Below are 21,223 nucleotides of genomic sequence, written 5' to 3'. Positions count from 1 at the left end.
GACCTGAACCTTCCTATGTGTGCAGCTATGCAGCTCAGCCTGGGCATGCTGTGTTGCCTCTGCTTTCTGTTTCTCTCTGCAACGTTCAACAGCGTTTTCTCTTTCAGTGCTCATACATCTGCTAGGCTTAGTATTTTCACTTGTATCACTTCCACGTAGTTCATGTGAATGGCCCCGCTGCTCTGGATGTGGAGTGGGAGAATGAATCAATGGGGCGGTCCCCTTAATGCAGGATCTGTTTGGCAATTGGCACAAAGGAATTTCTCCAAGGAAACGGTTTGTTTTCCTCCTGCTGCTCACGTCAAAATCGCTTCACTCGCATTCCATCCCTCCTCCCCATCCCTGGTTTGTTCAGAGCTCTTTGGGAAGCTCCACCCTTCCTAACCAAACACTGCAGCCCCTTGCTCCTCCTCCGCCCCATAGGCTGCCTTGCTTTCCCATTGACCTCCACGTGCGGACCCAGCACTTCTTGCTGCAGTTATTTGGCCTCCTGCTGGCTGTGCAGCACGGCATGATTGTGGGCACGGTCCTGTTCCAGCCCAGCAGCTATGGCAGAGACAACAAGCTGCTCTGCTGCCTTGGCAATGATGGCTCTGAGCCTGCTGGGTCGAGCTTCACAGGTAGGGAGACTACAGCTCTATTCCTGTACTGCCCTGTTGGTCTAAAGGAGGGTGTGGGTCCTCTCAGCTCTTTGTCTTGTGTGGGAGCAGGACTGAGATTGCCAGCTTTTATTCAGGATTAGCAAAATGCTGTTGGTACAATCGAGCATCAGCACCTGGTGCGGTTCTGCTGTTGAAGGTGAGGTGTGTGCTGGGCTCTCGTGCTGCTCTTGAACTGAAGAGATCCATTATTGGAGCCTCAGTGGCACGAGGGGGGGGAGGCAGAAAGTCCTGACGTGGTGGCTGAATAGGAAAGCGTTCATGTCCGGAGGGAAGCAAAGTGTGCTGTGGGAATAGAGAGGAAGGAGGTGGCTGAAGCATAACCTCACTTGTAGACTAAACGATGATGTAAGTTTTCAATTGTATAGGAAATGAAAGCAATAACGTGATTTGTGGTTATGCTTTGGGTTGATGTCAGAGAGAACTTCCCAGTTCACTTCCTCGCCCTTGGTGTGACCGGAGCTCACAGCTTGTTCAGTGTGAGGTGTTTCCTTTGTGGTGTGATTTGTCTCAGCTTCCTTACTGAGCTCTGTGATTACCGTATTGAACTCTGCTTTCTTATCCTTGTACGTAGGATGGCATGGGTCCCACTCGTATTGAGCACCGTAGGTTATTAGGGACTGGATGCTCAGATTTGGGAACCACTGGTCTTTTCTGTTGCCACTTGAGCTGTTCCTGATGCATAATAGCTGCACGTGCATGTGCACAAACCCAGCCCTAGAAAGCAGCAGCCATTATTACTCTTTATGTGACAGGCTGGGATGTTGGTAACTGCAGGTGATAGTTAAGAACATGAAGCATAGAAATACTGCATCTGCAGAGAATGAAGCCATGCTTTGGTGGCTGTGTCTCCGTCACTTCTCTTGCTGAAGGAACCTCGATAGGCTGCCACTTTGGCATGGCTGGGAAAGCAGTTATTTGAGCAGTGGGATTACCAGAAATGAAGGCAAAAGCCACTTAGCTGTGTGTTTGAGAGCAAACAAACCAACCTCAGTCATTTCCTTTCCCATGTACGTATAACAAAGCTTAAAAAAAAATGGAACATGGGTTCTGGGAAACCCCCTACACTGAAGCTTTCCAGGCTCCAGCTCCATCACGTGGCACAGATTCAGCACGTGTTTGCCTGTTATTTGGCATAGGCCTCTTCCTGTTCTGTCTCTCTGACTTCCCAGCTCTCCCGCCTGTGTTGCTCTCAAGCCCTTTGTTCTCCCCATGTGCTACACAGACTGGCTCTCGCTCAGTGTGGGAGCCTGGTGGGGTTGGTGTGTGTGTGTGTGTGTTGTCCTGCAGCAGTTTGCAACAATCCATCCTGCATGTGACTCCTCAGACCCTCAGCAACAGGCCACGTCTGTTTTGGGTTGGTTTCATGAGCAGATTCAATGAGAGGCACTGGGAGCACGTGGTGGGACAGGAACATCCCTCAGCTGTGCTTTCAGAAGCATTACTTCCCTCCTTAACTTAATCCTCAATCCCTGCCAGTTTACCACTTCTTTAGTTTTGTAGTCTTGAAACGTGTCACAAATCACCTCCATTCCTACTAATGCTGACTCGGTGACTATTATCATAATTCAATCTGTTTTACCTCTATTCCTAACACTGCTTTCAAATCCAAAATTTGCCATCTGGCCTTCAGCCACGGAAACAAAGGTTGAAAACGTAACGTGGCAGACTTTAAAAGCTTTTCTTCACTACTTCACATCAAAAGAGCATCTTTTATTTCTCCTACACGTTGTGCAGTGGGAGCCCTGCTGTGCCATGTGCCGGGTTTTAGCTGTAACTTCCTCTTCTTTTCTTCCTTCAGAGGCCCTGCACCGTCCCTATGGTTGCGATGTTGAACCCCAGGCGCTGAACGAAGCCATCAGGTGGAGCTCCAAGGAGAACCTGCTGGGAGCCACTGAGAGCGACCCCAACCTCTTTGTTGCACTTTATGATTTTGTAGCAAGCGGTGACAACACGCTCAGCATCACCAAAGGTGGGTGAGCCCCTGAGTTGCAGAGTGGCCATGGGCTGTATGCTGAGATATTGATTGCTGAATGCTTCTGTTGTTCCACTGGAAAGAGTGAGTGCAGTGAGCAATTATTCTGTAAGCAGGGAATAAAGCCTGTGGTCTCTCTTGTGTTGGAGAGACGCCTGCTGGGCAGTTCTGGTACTGATACACTGTGGAGTAATTGGCCAAGGATGTAGCCCAGGTACATCCGGACTCACCAGCTCCCTGACTGTGAGACACCTCTGTGAGGCAGAGGAGAACCTTGACATTATCTGTGATGACAGAATTCAGGAGCTTCCATCTGCAGCCAGATCAAGAAGTAAGAACATCATGGAGCAATTTCTGTTTAGCAAGTATATCAGATAAACTATTAAAGCTTTGGGATGGAGGCAAACCTCGTTCTTCCAAGAAAAAAGGAAAACACTTTTCTAGTCTGAAATGCAGACTGCAAGAAGCTTTGTGAGCTCATCGCTTCCATTGCAATAACTTAGTCCAGTGTTCTGGCTGAAACTTTACTCATAAATACTCGGCATATCCCAGTTTAGTTGGGTCACTGCTGCGAGATTATTATTGTTTAGCTACGAACCGAGGCTTAGTCAGCTGGTAGTGAATGTCTCTACTAATGAGACCCAGTAGATCCCATTGTGCTTACATTGCTTTTTTTCCTCCTGGGTCGTAGGTGAGAAGTTGCGAGTCCTGGGTTACAACCAGAATGGTGAATGGAGTGAGGTACGTTCCAAGAATGGGCAGGGCTGGGTACCAAGCAACTACATCACACCAGTGAACAGCCTGGAGAAGCACTCGTGGTATCACGGGCCGGTGTCACGCAGCGCAGCAGAGTATCTGTTGAGCAGCCTCATCAATGGCAGCTTCCTGGTTCGTGAGAGCGAGAGCAGCCCAGGGCAGCTGTCCATCTCGCTCAGGTACGAGGGACGTGTCTACCACTACAGGATCAACACCACCTCCGATGGAAAGGTAAGGACTTCTGCACGGTGCTGCACAGAGGAGCATCCATTTGCTCAGAACAAGTACTCTAACATCTGGTTCTATCACTTGTTTTTTCTTTCTTCTTTCCAAATCGGTTGGAATGTTTTTACTGTATCAATTTTCCAGCACAACTGAAAGCTCTCGGCAGCCTTTACCTATCAGATTCCTGCTTCGTTCCCAACAGGTGTATGTGACAGCAGAAAGCCGGTTCAGCACGCTAGCAGAACTAGTGCACCATCACTCCACAGTAGCAGATGGGCTGGTGACGACTCTGCATTACCCAGCACCCAAGTGCAATAAGCCCACTGTGTATGGAGTGTCCCCCATCCACGACAAGTGGGAGATGGAGAGGACTGACATCACCATGAAGCACAAACTGGGGGGAGGGCAGTACGGTGAGGTGTATGTTGGTGTCTGGAAGAAATACAACCTCACTGTTGCTGTGAAAACATTAAAGGTGAGTTTTCAGATCGTTGCGTGCTGTTAATTTGGTCAGCATTGATGATAAGTAGAAGAAAATTCAGCTAGAGCATGTAGCATTGAGCAGACCTTGGTCATGAGGACAAATCTTCTCTTCTGTGTTTGTCTAGGAAGATACCATGGAGGTGGAAGAGTTCCTGAAAGAAGCTGCTGTGATGAAGGAAATCAAGCACCCAAATCTGGTGCAGTTATTAGGTTAGTGCAAATATCCTTAATAAGAGGTTTAAAACCTTTACCGGTGTTAAGTTCCATCTGGACTTTTGCTGTCTTTGGGAGCAAAGCTTTCAGGCCAAGCTGAGGATGAAAGGAAAAATGTGAAGGATGCAAAGGATTCTATTAATGTCATCTATTCTGTACCCATTTCAAACATGGACACAGCTGGAGTGGTCACCCAGCCCTGTCTGCTTCCAGACTAAAACAATTTCTCGTTAGAGATGCTTTTTTGCTCCTGTATGTGGATAATGAGGACACACTCAGCAGTGCTGCAGTGAGAGTTCACAGAGATTTGACACGAGTGTCCTGTTGTCGTCCTCCTCCACTCATATGTTCTTTGTACATAACTGCAATGACTGGATCAAGGAGTAATCTGAGCAGTGTGTGAGAATGCTGCTTTAGGAGTAGGTCTCACTGCTTCGATCCCTTACCCAGCTAACATTCATGGCAGCGCTTCACATTACTCTGTGGTGACATTGCAGCCTGGATATCTTGCTCACGGACAGGTCCTCACTTCCAGCTGGCCACTCTTAGGGAAAGGAAAGTAAATAATGGGTGTTCAAAATAGGTCCTGTTTCATTCTGTAACCCTCCAAGCAACAATGCATAGTATGTATACGTATGATATACATCCTGTATGTATAACATATAGGAAGAGTGGTGCTTTTGTAGTCATGTTTCTCATCATACACATCACAGATGTGTAAATAGGAGCAGTGAACTTTAAGCTGGGCTGCACTGATCCAGGTCTTGTAGATGAAAGGCCTGGATTTTAGAGAAGCTCTCATTGTTAGAAACCGCAACAGATGGGAATTAAATCAGGCGTACCGGTAAGCTCAGGAAGAACCAGCAGCTTTACTCACATGCCTTCTCCTGACTGCCAGGTGTGTGTACCCTGGAGCCCCCTTTTTACATCGTGACAGAGTACATGCCTTATGGGAACCTGCTGGACTATTTACGGGAATGCAACCGGGAGGAAGTAAGTGCTGTTGTGCTGCTCTATATGGCCACTCAGATATCCTCTGCTATGGAGTACCTGGAGAAGAAGAACTTCATTCACAGGTGGGTAAGAAGGCATTGAGAAGCAGAAAGGGACAAGCTCTGCAAACACAAGGCTGTGTTTAAACGCCCCGTGTGCTTTCTTCTTATACAGGGACCTGGCAGCACGGAACTGCTTAGTTGGAGAAAACCATGTAGTGAAGGTGGCTGACTTTGGCTTAAGTAGGCTGATGACTGGAGATACCTACACAGCTCATGCTGGAGCCAAGTTCCCAATCAAGTGGACTGCTCCTGAGAGCCTGGCCTATAACACCTTTTCCATCAAATCAGACGTGTGGGGTAAGAAAACTCCACTTCACCGTTACTTTCTGTTTCATTTTTGTTTATAGCTTGCCAGCCTGGAGAGTAAAGTGTATCCTGGCCTGGGCAGAAACATGGGAGGAACATGTCAGGCCACAACTTCACAAATTGCTAATGCCTTCAGCTAAGCTGACCTGAAGGATCTGCAGCAAAGAGGTTCTACCTCTAGCTGCAGCAAAGGCCAAAATGTAAGAGCAGCACACCATGCGGGCAGCCTTATGACCAAGGGTTTTATTTTCCTCCTTTTGCAGCCTTTGGGGTGCTGTTATGGGAAATTGCTACCTATGGGATGTCACCATACCCAGGCATTGACCTCTCTCAGGTGTATGATCTGCTGGAAAAGGGCTATCGGATGGAACAGCCGGAGGGATGCCCTCCAAAGGTTTATGAACTGATGAGAGCCTGTGAGTATGTTCTTCCAGTCTGGGGAACAAAGCCTGGCAGGGGTGGGAGAAATCTGTAGTCAGCTCCTAAGGCCTTACACAGCACATCTGCAGGAGACAAGCAGCTGGTGGGGTTGCACAAACTCATCCTCCAACTGAGCTAATGAAAGAATAACAAATTACCTCCTACCTGTGACTGACTTACCTGCTTGCTCACACTGCAGGTTGGAAGTGGAACCCACCAGACCGACCTTCCTTTGCTGAGACCCACCAGGCTTTTGAAACCATGTTCCATGACTCGAGCATCTCAGAGGGTGAGAACCCCTGTTGTTTTGTTCTGGGGGGAGAGAAAGATGCATGCATATCACATTGAGTTTCTGACTGCAGAAATGAGTGTAGTGAAATACTGTTCTATCAGCTTTTACTGCCTCAACACCGGGATCTTCTACTTAGCTATTCTTTTAGGAGAAAATCTGGGCAACTCATCTTTCAAATGTGGTCAGCTGGGAGAGCTGTGATAGCAGGTAAATGAGCACAATTGCTTCAGCATCTCTCAACTATGAAGCCAATCCACGCACTTCCCTGCTATAGCAAAATCACACCAGGTGAAATTCAACCAGGGAGGATCTGTAACAGGCACATCAAGGGACCCACACAAACAACAACCTGGGGCTGTCCAGGAGGATTTTTGTTAGTGCTTTTAAATCACATACTCCGTGTTGGTACTGGGGAGGAAACGTGAAATCTTCATTGCTAATAGAGATACGCAGTGTTTTGCCTCAAAGCAGCTTAGGTCCAGAGTCAGAAAAGACTCAACTCTGGGGCAATTAACAAGAGGCACCTTATTTAGAAAGGGAAGAAAATGCATTCAGTGTGAAGTACAGCTCTTGAGCAACCTTAACCCAGCAGAGAGCTGGATATATACCAAACCCTCACTTGTACAGATCCTACCACCGTTTTTTGGCTGGATTTACAAAGATGTAAGTTAGAATTCTGTTTGTAAAACATGGTTTACCCCAAGCACCTCTGGGTTGGCATAAAGCTAAATTCACAACCTGCTTGCATTCTCAGTCATGTCTTCTTGCTGGTCTGGGACTACAGTAGAGATCCATATTTTATTTTCTTCTGCTGCTGGATTTGTTCCAACCATTCCTCTTACTGTTCCTCCTTACAGAGGTAGCAGAGGAGCTTGGAAGAACAGCCTCCTCCTCATCCATTGTTCCTTACCTGCCCCGGCTGCCCATGCTTCCCTCCAAGACAAGAACACTGAAGAAACAGGCAGAGAACAAGGAGAACATTGAAGGAACACAGGATACCCTGGAGCATTCGGCATCCAGCTCTGCACCAGGTATGAGCATGAGGGCACTCACACTGAGGCCGTGTGTTCTGGGGTAGATCTGCCCCCAGTGTCAATTGTCAGACAAGCAGAAGGGAACAGAACATCCACCAGCTGGAGATCTTTCAACCAAGTGTCCTGCCAGGATGGCTTGTAAAATGTCACGTTCTAGTCAAGGTAATGATTAATGGTGTTGGCTTCTTTCAGTTTGTGGCCTGACTGCAGGATTTAGATTACTGCGATAGGAGAGACAGGGCTGAGGATACTCTTCTTGGATTAGTGAGGCAGAGACACCTGAATGATGGCAGATTTGCTCCCTGAGGGAGCTGAGGGATGAAATGGCTCATGGGGAGGAGTCCTGCATGGTCTTGTTCTTCAGTGACAGAATGGTAGAGTGGGGTGGGAGCCTGGGCACAGTACAGGTGTCACTTCTCATTCCTGAGGAGGCAGAGGATCTGCTCCTTACAACTGAGATGGTGTCTGTACAGGCACAATTCTTTGGGTCAAGTAGACTTCTCCACTCTGCTCTCAGGACATGAAGCAGTTCTGTGGCATACGTGTATGTGGGGATTCAGCTTTCTTCAGCTTTTCATAAGCAGGCACTCAAGTGAACTCCCATCCAGCCAAAGTATTCCAGGCTGGTGCTTTGAGCAGCTGTGTCTTGAGGGCTGTTTGCAGCATCCTTTCAGTACATCCCATTGCATTTCTTTCTTTAAAATTCAATTTAACTGTATTTTAAAGATAACGACTTTCAAACTGAAACTGACAACTGACAGCATGAGATTTTCCCTTATACTTTGCGGTGTCTGGGGAAGGAGAAAAGAACTGCAGCAAGGGGGTAAGAAACTGAGAGAAAAGAGCAGCTTCACTTCCTTCTGACCTTCTAATCTGCCTCCCCAGACAACAGCCAGGTCACACATGTACAGTGTTAAAAAAGAAAGCAGACCAGCGCAGAAATACAAGTGCCACCTTCCTCTCTCAGTCTTTCTCTGCAGATCCTGTGTAAAGGAAATGTTGGGCCCTTAGAGCCTGCTGCAGGACAGGGAGGTGGAAATGGAAATGGATTTTGTGGATTCTTTCTTGTTTCTTCCTAGGTTTGATCAGAAGCACACAGCCAACAAGCGGGTCTCCCGCGCTGCCTCACAAGCAGAGGGACAAGTCACCCAGCAGCCTGCTGGAGGATGCCAAAGAGACCACTTTCACCAGGGACAGGAAAGGTGGCTTCTTCAGCTCCTTCATGAAGAAGAGGAATGCTCCCACGCCTCCCAAGCGCAGTAGCTCCTTCCGGGAGATGGAGAATCAGCCCCACAAGAAATACGAGTTAACGGGTAATTTTTCATCTGTTGCTTCATTGCAGCACGTGGATGGGTTCGCTTTTGCTCCCACGCAGCAGGACACAAACCTGGCACCACCCAAGTGCTACGGTGGGAGCTTTGTGCAGCGGACCTTCTACAACGATGATGGCACTGGTACCAGCAGCGGTGGGGGTGTGAGCACTGGTGGTGGGTGGTCTGGCATCACAGGTTTCTTTACACCGCGCTTGATTAAAAAGACACTGGGTCTACGACCAGGAAAGCCCACTGGCAATGAGGAAGCATCGAAGCCTTTTCCAAGGTCAAACTCTACATCTTCCATGTCCTCAGGGCTTCCAGAGCAGGATAGGATGGCAATGACCCTTCCCAGAAATTCCCAGAGGTCAAAAATCCAGCTGGAACGGACAGTGTCCACCTCCTCTCAGCCTGATGAGAGCACAGGGAGGGCAAACGACCTGCTGCCCAAAAGGTTTGAAGAAGGTTCCGCTTTGACCAGAGAAAGACCAAAAGCAAAACTCTTGGCAAGGGGTGCCACAGCTCTCCCTTTCCGAACCCCCTCCGGTTCAGAGGAAAAGGAGATCGCAGGGCTAGCAGCAACTCCTAAAAGCAAAGAAAAAAACAGCGTCCCACGGCAAGGGGCCCTCGAGGATGGCGAGAGAGCGGGGTGGTCCTCTCCGGTAAAGGCTGCAGCAATACTTCCAACCACTCATAACCACAAAGTGCCAGTCCTAATCTCACCCACTCTGAAACACACTCCAGCAGATGTGCAGCTTATTGGCACAGACTCTCAGGGTAATAAATTTAAGCTCTTATCTGAGCATCAGGTCACTTCTTCCGGCGACAGGGACCGGCCCAGACGGGTAAAACCAAAGTGTGCTCCGCCTCCGCCACCAGTGACGAGGCTCCTCCAGCAGCCGGCTGCCTGCTCGGATGCAGCAGAAGAGCTAAGCAACGCGGCGGGAGCGCAGCACGAGTCAAGTGAAGGGAGCAAGAAGGCAGCAGCAGCAGCAGCACCTGTCGGTGGGAAATCTGGGAGGCCCGCGATGCCTCCGCCTCAAGTGCCTCTGTCGTCATCTTCCACCTCCCCAGTGAAAATGGCCAACGGCACAGCTGGTGCAAAGGTAGCGTTAAGAAAGACCAAACAGGCAACCGAGAAAATCCCAGCAGACAAAATCAGCAAGGAAGCGTTGCTGGAGTGCGCCGACCTCCTCTCGAGTGCCATCGCTGAGCCCACACCAAACAGCCAGCTGGTGGACACGGGGCATCAGCTGTTGGATTACTGCTCAGGCTACGTGGACTGCATTCCGCATACACGCAACAAATTTGCCTTCCGGGAAGCCGTGAGCAAACTGGAACTCAGCCTGCAGGAACTGCAGGTGTCCTCAACAGCTGCTGGCATCCCTGGGGCAAACCCCGTCCTTAATAACTTATTGTCGTGCGTCCAAGAAATCAGCGATGTGGTGCAAAGGTAGCTACTGTCAATCTGGGTAAGAGAAATACACCCGGGGTGGGGTGGGGGGGCTTTTTTCTGTACTGATGCTTTCAAAAGGAAAGACTGATACTTGAGTATGTGAAGTACCTCAGATCACTGAGTTCTCACGTTTACAAGTTCATCTCAGAAAACGGGGATGGAGAGGGTAGATTCAAGCTGTAAGGGGCAGAACATCGAGTATTTGTCCCTACCTTGCCGGTCTGGTCCGCTTGGTGTGGCAAGGCGAGGAAGATCCTTGCTCCTCCCTTTGAGAGGCAGGAGAATCGATGGCAGGTTCTCACTCTGGGAAGGACGGTCTGGCAGCCAGAATGCTGGAGTGGCTGCTGGCCCCGTGGCTGCACAGACGCACCCCACCAGCACTAACACACGCTTCTGGGCTCCTGACAAGGTGAGGAAGGGCCCCGGGGCTCTGCTGGTACCAGCTGCTGAGCGGTCCTGGCTGGGCAGCTCTGAAGGAGCAGGCTGCGTGCAGCTGGGGGCAGGTCTAATGCACTGACAGTATTCAGAGCTGCTGGAGGTGGATGCACTAGCCTCAGTGGCTTTACTTCCACAGTGCTGTTGCTGCTGTAATGAGAACTGCAAAATTAGTTAATATATGAAATTATCCCTTTTCCCTCCTGTCCACCACATCTTCCACATGTTCTCGTCTTCATTGTAGCTGAGGCATCAGGAATGCTGGGCAGACTTACCACTGGAATTACCCCCTTCCCACCACACTGCCTTCACTCAGTCGATTCCTATTTCTAGTGGTGTAGCATGAGTGCTGCTTGATGGTCATTGGTTGTGAGTAGTTTGGGGCTCTTGCACAACTTGCCAGTGTTGATGGGATGGGGTGGGGTGTTGCTTTTGGTTTTTTTTAAAGGCTCTACATTGTTTTTAACTTGTTACCAAGTCAGCTCCCCAGTTCAGGTTCAGCACCTTGAGGCCCATGGCAGGTCAGGCAGAACCTGTGCCACCAGCAGCCCCTGGCTGCAACGTGCTGACCTTCAGCAGGCAGGGCTGGAGCCGGGAGAACAGCCGGCCTGCCTGCAGGTGACACTGCACAGCCACATCACAGCCCTTGCTGGGACTTGTTGCTCTCGCTTACCAGTCTTGCAGGCTTCCACCGTCCGGGGCTGTGGAGGTGACTGGGTATGTCCACACGTGAGTCACGACCGTCCTGTTTTAGTTTATGTTTTGACAACTGGACCAGAATCTCCTGCTGTGTGAGCTGCGTTCTGCCTGGAACGTGACAGAGGCGTCAGGGCTGCACCTGGGGAGCTCCCATGGAACACAGTGCTGGCAGTCCCAGAAGGCAGGAGGCCACGGGGCTGGGCTCCTTCCATCCTGGTTGTTGTGGCCTCAGAAAGCTGCTGTGCATGTGCACGGCGTGCTGAGAGCTTAAGGACTGGCGAGTACAGAGACCTCAACTACTTGTTGGTTAGAGAAGCAAACAGGCCTGATAACCTGCATCCAAATACCCGTTACCCTGCATGCTGCTGCTCACTTCACACTGTTTGTGATGATAGAGGATCTGGCTTGCTTTGCACCTTAAATCTTTGATTTTATTGTTTTTGCTAAAATGCTTTTTTTGTTGTTTTTTTTTTTTAACTTGTTTTTAAAACGTAACTGTGCTGCTTTTAGGTTGAGTGTTTAGAGTTGAGCCGGGGCACAGGAGTGAATTGAGATGGTTGGCACTCAGGCATCCTTTGTTTGCATACAGGCATCACCCTGTTGGTGCTCAGCAGCAGGATGGGCCTCTTGTGCTTCACTGTCAAACCACATGAAATAACGAATAAAACCCCAACCCTTCCACCCCAGCTTGTCCTGGATCTCCACCTGCAGCTCCCTGGGGCACTGACCCAGCAGGGAGGCAGAGCACCTACCAGTTCTCTTGTAGACTTTACCAAGGGCTGCTGTGGTTTACCTTACCTGCTCCAGTCATCTCTATTGAACGTGTGCATCGCTGCACAGCAGACTGGCTGCCTTTGGAAAGCTGACCCATAAAGGGACAAAATCTCAAGGCGCTGTTTCACGTTGCCTTCTTAACAGTCAGGAGGAGTGGAAGGGATTGGGAGCTCCCTTGGTGTCAGAGGGGCTGGTCCTGTTTGCCCTGCAGACAATCGTGTGGGTTCATCGCTGTCGTGCTCTCAGCCCAGTCAAAACCGACTGGAACTGAAGCAGTTATTCTCAGGGGAAAGGTATTTTAACCAGAACATTTGACAAGTGTTCTTCCAGTTCTGCTGAGTATTTTAAAAGAAGCTTTTTTTACGTGTATTATTTCCTGAATATCGGTCTTCCAGAAAAGCTCCCACAGAAGTGACAGAATAGCAAACGGTTCCTGGAGTTTCTAATTATCACAACAGACCCCTTCCAACTCCTTTGTACCCTACTTAAGGAACAAACCATGCCCAGCACAGGGCTGCCTGCCCTCCCCGTGCTCGCTTTCTGCCTGCTGCCTGTTTTCTCCTCCCATACAGAGATAGTTGGCAGGACACAGCTGTGGGCAGTCAGAAGAGGCAGAATTCACCTGCTCTCCCAGGATCACACACAGCTGAGGCAGCTCCTCCACATGTCCTTTCCCTCTTCTAGATTTGCCTTTCTGCTCAGCCTTAAAGGTCTCAACCGTAGCAGCTTCTCTGCTTTCAGCTTTGCTCACAGTCTGTGTCAGGTACTGTATGGATGGCAAAGCCCTGTTACTTCTTCCAATGAAGAGCATCTCTTGCTCCACGCTGTGTGGATGAGACAACCTCCTCTTGTATTTCCTTTCTTCTCCGCTGTCACAAGGCCTCGTGTGGTGAAGATGCAGCTGGGCTCTCACTTGCATTACTGCAGCCTCGAATTGAAGGCAGTCATCTTTGCAGCAGGGTGGCAGACCATAGTGCTGTGAGCTCAGAGCCCAGAGCAAAGCAGCGTGGGGCATTTCTCTCCCTACCTCCCACGGGAGCAGCTCTCTGCACTGTACACCCTTCTTAACCCTGGGTACAGCAGTGCACGTGGCAGCGCACACAACTGGTTTGTACTTCTCACCAGTGCTGGCAGGGCTGAATTAAGAGCTTTGGTCTTAGGATTGCATCAAACCTCAGAGCTGGGAGAGCAGAGCTGAACAGAGCAGCACTCCTGACGCAGGACACGGGGCTGTTCTCTCTGTTCCTTGTGCTCACAGAGGAGGCTTCTGAGCACCGCTGGCCCAGTGTCAGCAGGAGCAGCTGGTGCAGATGGGCCGTGGGCACTGGGATTCTCTCAGGCCTGGAGTGGAGAACCAGCTCATCCCCTGGTGGTAGGAAGTGGCAGCTCCTGGGACGTATCTGCAGTGCCTGTGGGATGCCTGTACCAAAGGAGGTCATCTTCCCAGCACGGTGTGGAGCCCACTCGGCATGGCACAATGTGGGTATCAGTACTGAGCTCACAGAGGGCAGGAATGGATGAAATGAAACACGTTAATCACCAATCACTCGACAGTGTTGTCAACTGTTTTGTTTTTAATTGTTATTGTAATATATTTTGGTTGTTTTTCTAATTTAATTCTCTCACTATCGTCTGACTGTGAACTACGAACAGTGTTAAACTTGATGTAAATAGGGCCCTCGGAAGGGCCTCTTTGCCTGTCGTTCCACAAAGTTTTGCCAATTTGCATTTTGTTTTAAATAAAGGTTGCAATATTTTATTGGCAAAAAACCACAACCCCTTGCCTAGACATTGCTTTATTTTCTGTTTAAAGCACATTTGAACCCGCACTGTGCTCACCCAAAGCCAGTTACTTAAAAAGCTACAGACCTCACGCTGGCTTACACAAGTGACCAAGCAGATCAGCTGGTTGTAAAGCAGAGCCTGGACTGTGCTGTTCTGTCCGCACTGAAGAGCTGCCTTCCCTTGGGCACCTCTGTGCTGTTTCTAGGACTGATGAGTGTGATCAAACAACCATCCATGAGCCTGATAAAAGTAGACATAACACTTAGGTCCGGCCTTGAGACAGCAGCCAGGCTTAAGCTAACTTAGTACAGAGAGAAGAAGATGAGCAGCCGGCTCAGCTCCCTGCCTTGGATCACACAATCAGATTAGATCTGCACCTCAGAGGCTGCAGAGCAGTGCTCAGCCTGTCCCTGCAGCGGTGCAGCTCAGCACTGGCACTGCTGAGAGGTTCCAGACTTAAAATAGATCAAAGGTCTGCACATGAGGAAGCCGAGCCGTCCTTGGCAGCTGCTGATTCACCTCGATGTGCAGCAGCTGTGTTGGAAGGGAGTTTTGACCTACAGGTCACAAAGCGATTCCTGTATCACTGTTGAAATATTTCGGTCCTGCCCTAACATTCTTATCACCTGGCAAGTACCCAGACAGCAAACAGCTCCTTGGTGTAGTAATGCTGATACCAGCCAAAACCCCACAGCATAGTGGGGGGAAAAGAAAAAAAACCATCTTATTCCAGCTCTGAAAACCAGAATTCAATTGCAACCTGTTCTTTCACCCACTGTCCTCCTCAGCTGCCCTTTGCCCATGTCCATCTCTCCCCAAACCAGGTCCTGCAATGCAGTAAACGTGCTCTTCACCAAATGGCTGAGAAGTGATTTCAGCAGGAGCTCACCTTGTCCCACAGCTGCTTCCACGGAACAAAAGACCAAGAGAGGGGAGGGAAGGTCACTCCAGAGCAAAAGGCTGTAGATTTAACATCTCATTTAACATCTACGCTGGTAGAGATGAAGCAGTTGCTTTCTGTATGTGACTGAGGAAGCTGTGGACTGGATCAGTCTGGCCTGGGCCCTCGCTAAGTAGAAACAAACTGATGATACCCCCACTCACATGAAACTAAGTAAGCACCTGTCAGCACAACCAAACTTCTGCTTCAGGGTGGAAAGAGGGAGTGAGAAACACCATGTGGTCTTAAAAACCCAGCTGAGCTCATCCTGCTGGCACTCCAACCCTGAGGCTGGGCAGGATGTGCTGCCTTCCCTGTAAGCAGCCCTTGGGGTAACATGGAGTTCAGTTTCTGCCCCTGTGCAGGGGGTGACCTGCTTGCCTGACCTCGTGCAAGGAGAGCAGCTCCTGGTGTACGGAATCACCTTCACCAGGGATGATGCAGTCCCACCTGGTGTTCAAGGAAGGAAGTAATTGATGCGCTGTGATACAGATTTACAGCCCTGTGCAGAGAAAAGCTTCTCCTCTTTGGGGACAAACACCATCATACTGGCAACCTCATCCAGGGCTGCCTCTGTGTAGGGAAGTCCACGGGCCAGGAAGGCATCCCGTGCACAGAGCTTCACATGGTGGTACTCCAGAGGCAGGAATGGCACGAAGAAATCAACAAGGTTCTCTTCAAGGAGGTGGCTGCGGGCATAACCATTCTCTGCAGCAAAAAGCAAGACAAGGCAAGCTTCACACACCTGAGAGTTAGCACCTCTAGGGCTGAAAGGGAGCAAGAATGACCCAGCTCCTCCTCCCATGTGCCTTGCTGCCATGCGCACTGGGCTGAGCTACGTGGAAGGAGGAAAAGGTCCATTAACACTTTTCCAGACGTTCCCACAGCACTAATTTCCTCGTAAGAAAGTCCCAGCCTGGTGCTCAGGGCAGGTTTGTGGCTGGGCAGGCTGCCTGCTGCAGCACCCGGCTCCTACCTGCAAGCTGCAGCATCTCCAGCCGCAGCTGCTGCTCCAGGAGCTCCATGGGGATCTCCTCCCGTGCCCGTCCAGCTCGCAAGAAGCCCAGGGTGACCTCGTTGATGGCACTGCCACCAATATTGCTGCAGACAGAAGAGAAGTCACTTCACCATGCTGCCGGCCTGAACTGCGCAGAGCTGCCAGCAGTCTCCTCTATAAGCAGAGCTCAGCAGTTCTGTTTACATCAAAGCAATCACTGTGCCCAGTCAGCACCTGAAACATTCATGCAGATTAATGCTGTTCTAAAGGAATCTATACAGCTATCTCCCATCTTGCCAGCCCAGGCCTGGAGCAGCTGCTTGCTCTCCCAGGTGGGGCCAGGAGCCAACAAAACCCATGTTTCTGTCAGTACCCTGCCCTGTCTGGGAAGCCACTGACCCCTCAGGTGACACTTGGCTCCACAGCAAACGCTCAGTGAGCCACTGCCAAGTCCAGGCCAGAGGGCAGAGTACGTGGCAGGAGTCCCTTGAGAAGAAAAGGGCTGGGACAGGGACCTTGCCTGGTGGGGGATGCAGGGTGCAGGCAGCCATTGAGGCTCCCAGGGCTGCCCCACACCTCAGAAGGCAGCTCTTGGTCTGAGCACCGTCACACCAGGGGGCTGGTGATGCTGGGAACCAGCTGGGGTTGCCCAGAGATGTGGAGGAAGCTTTATCCTTAGGGACACTTAAGATCAGGACGGATGGGAACCTGAGCACCTGATTGAGCTGTAGGCATCCCTGTTCACTGCAAGGGAGTTGGGTCAGACAATCTTTAAAGGTCCCTTCCAACACAAGTGATTCTGTGATTCTGTGTGGAGGACCTGGGTCTCATACATACCTTTCCCCATGTGTCAGAGAGTCCAGACCCATTCCACAGATGGAGAGGAGGCAAAACAAAGAAGCCATCACCACCCTCCCAGCACAGCTCATACCCATCCTGCGCCCACCACCCAGGCCCAGCCACAGCTGCAAGTCCAGGCCACGTCCAGACAAGGCCTGGGCCAGAGCCAGCCATGCAACAGCAGGTCTGTGTCACACTGCCACCAGGCATGATGAAACCCCCCCAGCACTGAGTACACACTGCTGCAGTTCAAGACGCCCTGCTCCCTGTGTTTGGTGACACAAAGGGGCTGACGTGGGCTCTGGGGCTGTGCAGCATGCCAGGTAGGTGGACCAGGGCAGCTCCACACAGATGGCAGCATGTCTACCCTGCCCAGACTGCACAGGACACATTGGGTCGCCCCTGCAGCACCAGGTCCAGAGTCAGCTCTTCTACGAGCAGGGAAGATTCTCTAGGGAACCACTGAGCTTGGAGGTCAGCACACTTGGCTGGATGGCACGAGGTGGGGGTACAACTTCCCTTTCAGACAGAGGGAGGAACTGAATACAGTTTCCCCACGTACCAGGCCAGGCAAGTGGGACCTCTCCACATGGTACAGCCACATCCTGCAAGGACCTGCAGCCCTGGCTGTGCTCCCTGCAGTGCAGAATCTCCCTGCCCAGCCATGCAAGGTGCAGGATGACACCACACTATCTCTGAACCTCACTAGTGTCCAGGCACCAGCTCAGCGAGGTCTCAGCTCAGCAGCAACAAGGAAAGCAGGCCAAGGAGGCAGCCACCCCTTGGAAGAGCTGGGCATCTCTTCCCCCACCTCTGCATTCCAAGCCCCTCATATCACACTCTTTCAGGGCCTTTGTCCCTCCCCATGTCTTTGGAAGCCCAGAAATTACCTGAGGAAGAGGAAGATGGATCTCCGATTATCCTTCTGGCCCTTGTCAGAGCGAGCCATGAAGGGCTTGATGACATCCAGGAGGCCGAAATGAAGTTTCTCTGCCTCATCGAAGATGAACAGCGACTGCTGGCAGTGCTGCATAGTCTCACGTATCTGCTTCTCCAGCTGAACCTGCAGAACAGCAGGCAGCAGTGAGGTGCCCAGCACCAGGAGATGGAACGAGGACTGGGCCTACCCCAGACTCCACTCACAAACCCAAAGCACGACACAGTGCAGCTGGTATGAAAAGCCAGCTCCATCCCAGCCAGAGCCAGTACACCAGGACTCCGCACCAGCAGCTCTCACCTTGTAGGAGTCCACGTAGTTGTGGTGGGGGAAGTGGAAGAGCGCGATGAACACCCTGACACATTCACTCCTCAGCCCGTCCCGGTACAGGTGAGCAGCCACCATGCGGGCCACAAAGTTCTTCCCTGTGCCGGACCAGCCATGGAAGGAGAGGACCAGCGCCTTCTGTGGCTGTGGGCTCTGCAGGAACCCTCGCACCGCCCGGATAACAACTTCTTTGGCCAAGTGCTGCCCATGGAGCTGCTCGTGGAGATCCAGTTCCAGCCCTGGAGGAAATACAGCAAATGCTCAGCCTTAACCTTAAGCCCAGTTGCTGCTGCTGGGAGCATGAGAAGATGTCGCACAGCACCAAGCTCACAGAGCCCGGCTGGTGGGACTCGTGTCCAAGAGGAGCCTTGAGCTGGCATTATTGGTGCAGGGTTAACAAGGCAGGATACCCTGCTCATATCTGCCACTGACTGCAAAAAGACACAGATCTTCCACTGGCTCCTTTTTCCCTTTGGAAACTGGAGGAAACCTTTGATGACCACACAGGGCACTGAAGCCCCGATGCTCTCCGTAGTGTTTCCTGAGCTCCATGTACCACCCAGAGAAGCAGAACTTGGCTCAACCTCTCCTCCCCCCAGCAATGCCTTCTATGCACATCACTTGCTAACATGGGCTTTCTAGAAGAAAGACAACAACAAAGGAGCCAGCAGCACCCACCTGTGATGTTGTTGATGATCCTGCAGTCTCCTGTCTCACAGCACTTGCCAAAACTGCAGTACCAGGTAGAGAGGATCTCCAGGTAATCCTGGCCCACCAGAGGCAAACTCCAGCCTGCAAAGGTGGGACAAGAGACAAACCTCATTCTTGCACTGTGCACCGGCACCCAGGTGTTCCCAATTTAACTGCCACCCTTCCATGGAGCAGGGCAGCAGATGGGGAGAGGGATAACGAGCTGCAGCTGGCTGCAAGGCAGACGGGTTTACCGGGACAGAGCGAGGGTGGGCACAGCGCGCTGCCCAGCACAGTGCGTGCTGAGCAACGGGGAGTCCCTTCCCACTGAGCCCGTAGGAGTTCGGGGTGCAGACCCAACTAACAGTAGACACAAGAGAGGAAGGCTCTTACCTGGCCCGGGGCTGCTCTTTTCCTCCTTCCCGCAGCCCTCCTGCCACACCTTGCAAGCCAGGTACTGCCAGTACTGCTTGGAGAGCGCTCACACGGTTCGCAGCTGCTTCTTCACCGCCTCGTACCTCGCTCTGCCCCACGGTGCCGGCTCCGTCTGACGCTCCGGCGGCCCCCGCTGCTTCCCACGGCTCCCCAGCCCCGCGGAGCCCCCCAGCAGCAGCAGCAGGAGGCAGCAGAGCGGCCCCAGGCAGGACAGCAGCGCAACCCGACCCATGGCCGCGCGGTGCCTGCGCCCTGCCGGGCTGTGCGCCCACGGGCTGCGTCCCTCCGTGCGGAGCTGTGAGCTCACTTCCTGCAGCCGTGCAATACGCGGAGCGGGAGCACGGCAGCCCAACTCGGGCAGGACGGGCTGCCCCGCTGGGCCGGGCACGGCTCCTCCTCCGGCAGCACGCAGCAAAACACGGCCCCGCGGGTGGCCGCTCCGCGAACAGCACAGAGAGGCTGTGGGAGGAAAGATTTGGGTTGCTGGCTCTGAGATGGGTTTGGTGCGCAGCACTGAGTGTGCGTCACATTCCTTATCTACACACTGAGGTTCCTCTTGGTAATTCTTACATCAGTGCATCTTTGCGCACCAGCGCATCCAAACTGCAGCAGCTGGGGTGGGCTCCACGCAAACAGCCAGGAACAAAGTTCAGATCAGCACACAACCAGAATCACAGAATCACAGAATCACACAGAATGAAATCGTGTCAGAGAACGGCAGGACGACCCACTACCACCAACAATCCGTTTGCTTCAGCAAGCTGCAAAAGCAACGAGCTGCACAGGGCAGCTGTGGGCTGAACGCCTTAGGGCTGCCTGCTCTCACTAAAGCACAAGACTCCGGGAGCTCAAGCAAAGCCTGGGTTGGTTTTGGGAGGACATGGTAGAGGGAGGGCACAGTTCTGACCTCTAAAGGAGGAGCAGTCAGTGCTGTCGTGCCAGGTGCATAAATGCAGCTGTGGGGGGGACATGAGAAGCAGATAAGCCACCTGTAACTTTGCATTCTAGCCCAGGCTGTGCCCACTGCTGGGTCACTGTAAGGAACTAACGACTACATGAGTTGGTGAGCATCAGGACGCCCCAACTTACCCCAACCCAGACGAGGCTGAGATGAGCTGCTTCACACATGGGTGGATGTCAAGCTTATCTCGAGTGCTCAGGAGAACGAAGTGGGTCCTGGACTGCAACGCACTCGTCCAGGTGATGGGGAGCAGGATTCCAGCACATGGAGCACATCTCCATCTACAGGTGGCTATAAATACTGCAGATCTGCGTCACAAAGACTGTGTTGATTAATGTAATTGCTCCTGATAAGAGGTAATTTGTGAGGCTCAAACCTCAACACTGGTTACTGTAACTAACTCAGGCAGGAAGCGATGCCCAAGGACTGGATGGCAGCGTGCAGAAGGGGGGATGAACTGGCTCATACCTGGCTTGGGAAGCACAGCACGCAGCGCCCAGTGCAGCTTGATGGGACTCCTTTGCCTTGTCGGGGGTTGCTGTAGTACTGTTGGCCTTCAGCTGGTCTCACAGGAGGAAGACAGCTGCTGGGGTCTGCCCAGTCCCAGCATCACATTGAGATGTGTAACTTCTGGCCTCACTGCATGTTATTGCACAGCAGTGCTGGTGAGTGATGTCCATCTGATTAAAAATCCACCGTCTTGTGTCAAGCTGGGCCTTACGCTGCAGAGCATCTAAAGAGAATGGAAGAACAGCACTGCAGAAGGTAACTGTTTTACTACTACAAAAACAAGCTCGGATCCAGCTAGGTCAGTCCCTGTGCTCTGTGGGAACAGATCTTTGATAACCATTTATTTGCCCCATCTCATAACTGGGCCTCAATAAGAGCTCAGGGAAGCCAACCGCAAATGCATGCCAATTCTATAGGCATCTGTTGCCAAATGAATACACACTCCTCGCCCTGTACAACAAATCCAGCCTAGTGGGACACAACCAAGACATTGGCCTGGATGCTTGGCACAAGCAGGGCACTGGAATGCATTTTCTAAAGCAAAAAGCAAAAAACCCCATTTTCTCTCCAAACAGCATTTAAGCCTATGGTATGTTTTGTTCAGCAGCGCTTTGGAACACTTCTTAAGCACAACCTGCCTTTACCAGCTCATCCAACCAAGCTGCTACATACAGCTCCACTCTTGAAAATACACTCCTGGAATAAA

At 51.5% G+C, this 21,223-nt stretch overlaps 2 protein-coding genes across 5 annotated transcripts in view; one reads left to right on the top strand and one right to left on the bottom strand.

The window, feature by feature from the left end:
• The window catches only part of ABL2 (ABL proto-oncogene 2, non-receptor tyrosine kinase), a 30,392-nt gene extending 16,521 nt beyond the window's left edge, over nt 1–13,871 (top strand). The window contains exons 1-12 of one of the 4 annotated variants that reach the window (XM_015869682.2): nt 107–620; nt 2,461–2,631; nt 3,326–3,621; nt 3,818–4,090; nt 4,224–4,308; nt 5,210–5,387; nt 5,479–5,663; nt 5,936–6,088; nt 6,292–6,381; nt 7,242–7,415; nt 8,498–8,731; nt 9,047–13,871. In XM_015869682.2, the coding sequence (XP_015725168.1) occupies nt 227–620; nt 2,461–2,631; nt 3,326–3,621; nt 3,818–4,090; nt 4,224–4,308; nt 5,210–5,387; nt 5,479–5,663; nt 5,936–6,088; nt 6,292–6,381; nt 7,242–7,415; nt 8,498–8,731; nt 9,047–10,188 (3,375 nt within the window). In that variant the 5' untranslated portion in view covers nt 107–226 and the 3' untranslated portion in view covers nt 10,189–13,871. Of the gene's footprint in view, nt 1–106; nt 621–2,460; nt 2,632–3,325; nt 3,622–3,817; nt 4,091–4,223; nt 4,309–5,209; nt 5,388–5,478; nt 5,664–5,935; nt 6,089–6,291; nt 6,382–7,241; nt 7,416–8,497 lie in introns of those variants that run through there. The other 3 variants (XM_015869683.2, XM_015869680.2, XM_015869684.2) reach the window with 3 other exon arrangements.
• On the bottom strand, nt 13,655–19,660 carry TOR3A (torsin family 3 member A). The gene is given in 6 exon segments (XM_015869688.2): nt 13,655–15,528; nt 15,797–15,921; nt 17,548–17,720; nt 17,895–18,160; nt 18,600–18,713; nt 19,005–19,660. Coding segments are annotated over 6 exon segments (1,203 nt in total). The 5' UTR covers nt 19,279–19,660; the 3' UTR covers nt 13,655–15,277.
• Nucleotides 19,661–21,223: the final 1,563 nt, after the last annotated feature.

The sequence above is a fragment of the Coturnix japonica genome, chromosome 8 (genome assembly GCF_001577835.2).
Source record: "Coturnix japonica isolate 7356 chromosome 8, Coturnix japonica 2.1, whole genome shotgun sequence".
NCBI classification, from domain to species: Eukaryota; Metazoa; Chordata; class Aves; order Galliformes; family Phasianidae; genus Coturnix; species Coturnix japonica.
The sequence above is the reverse complement of the archived record's forward strand: the minus strand, read 5'-3'. Positions and strand labels throughout refer to the sequence as shown.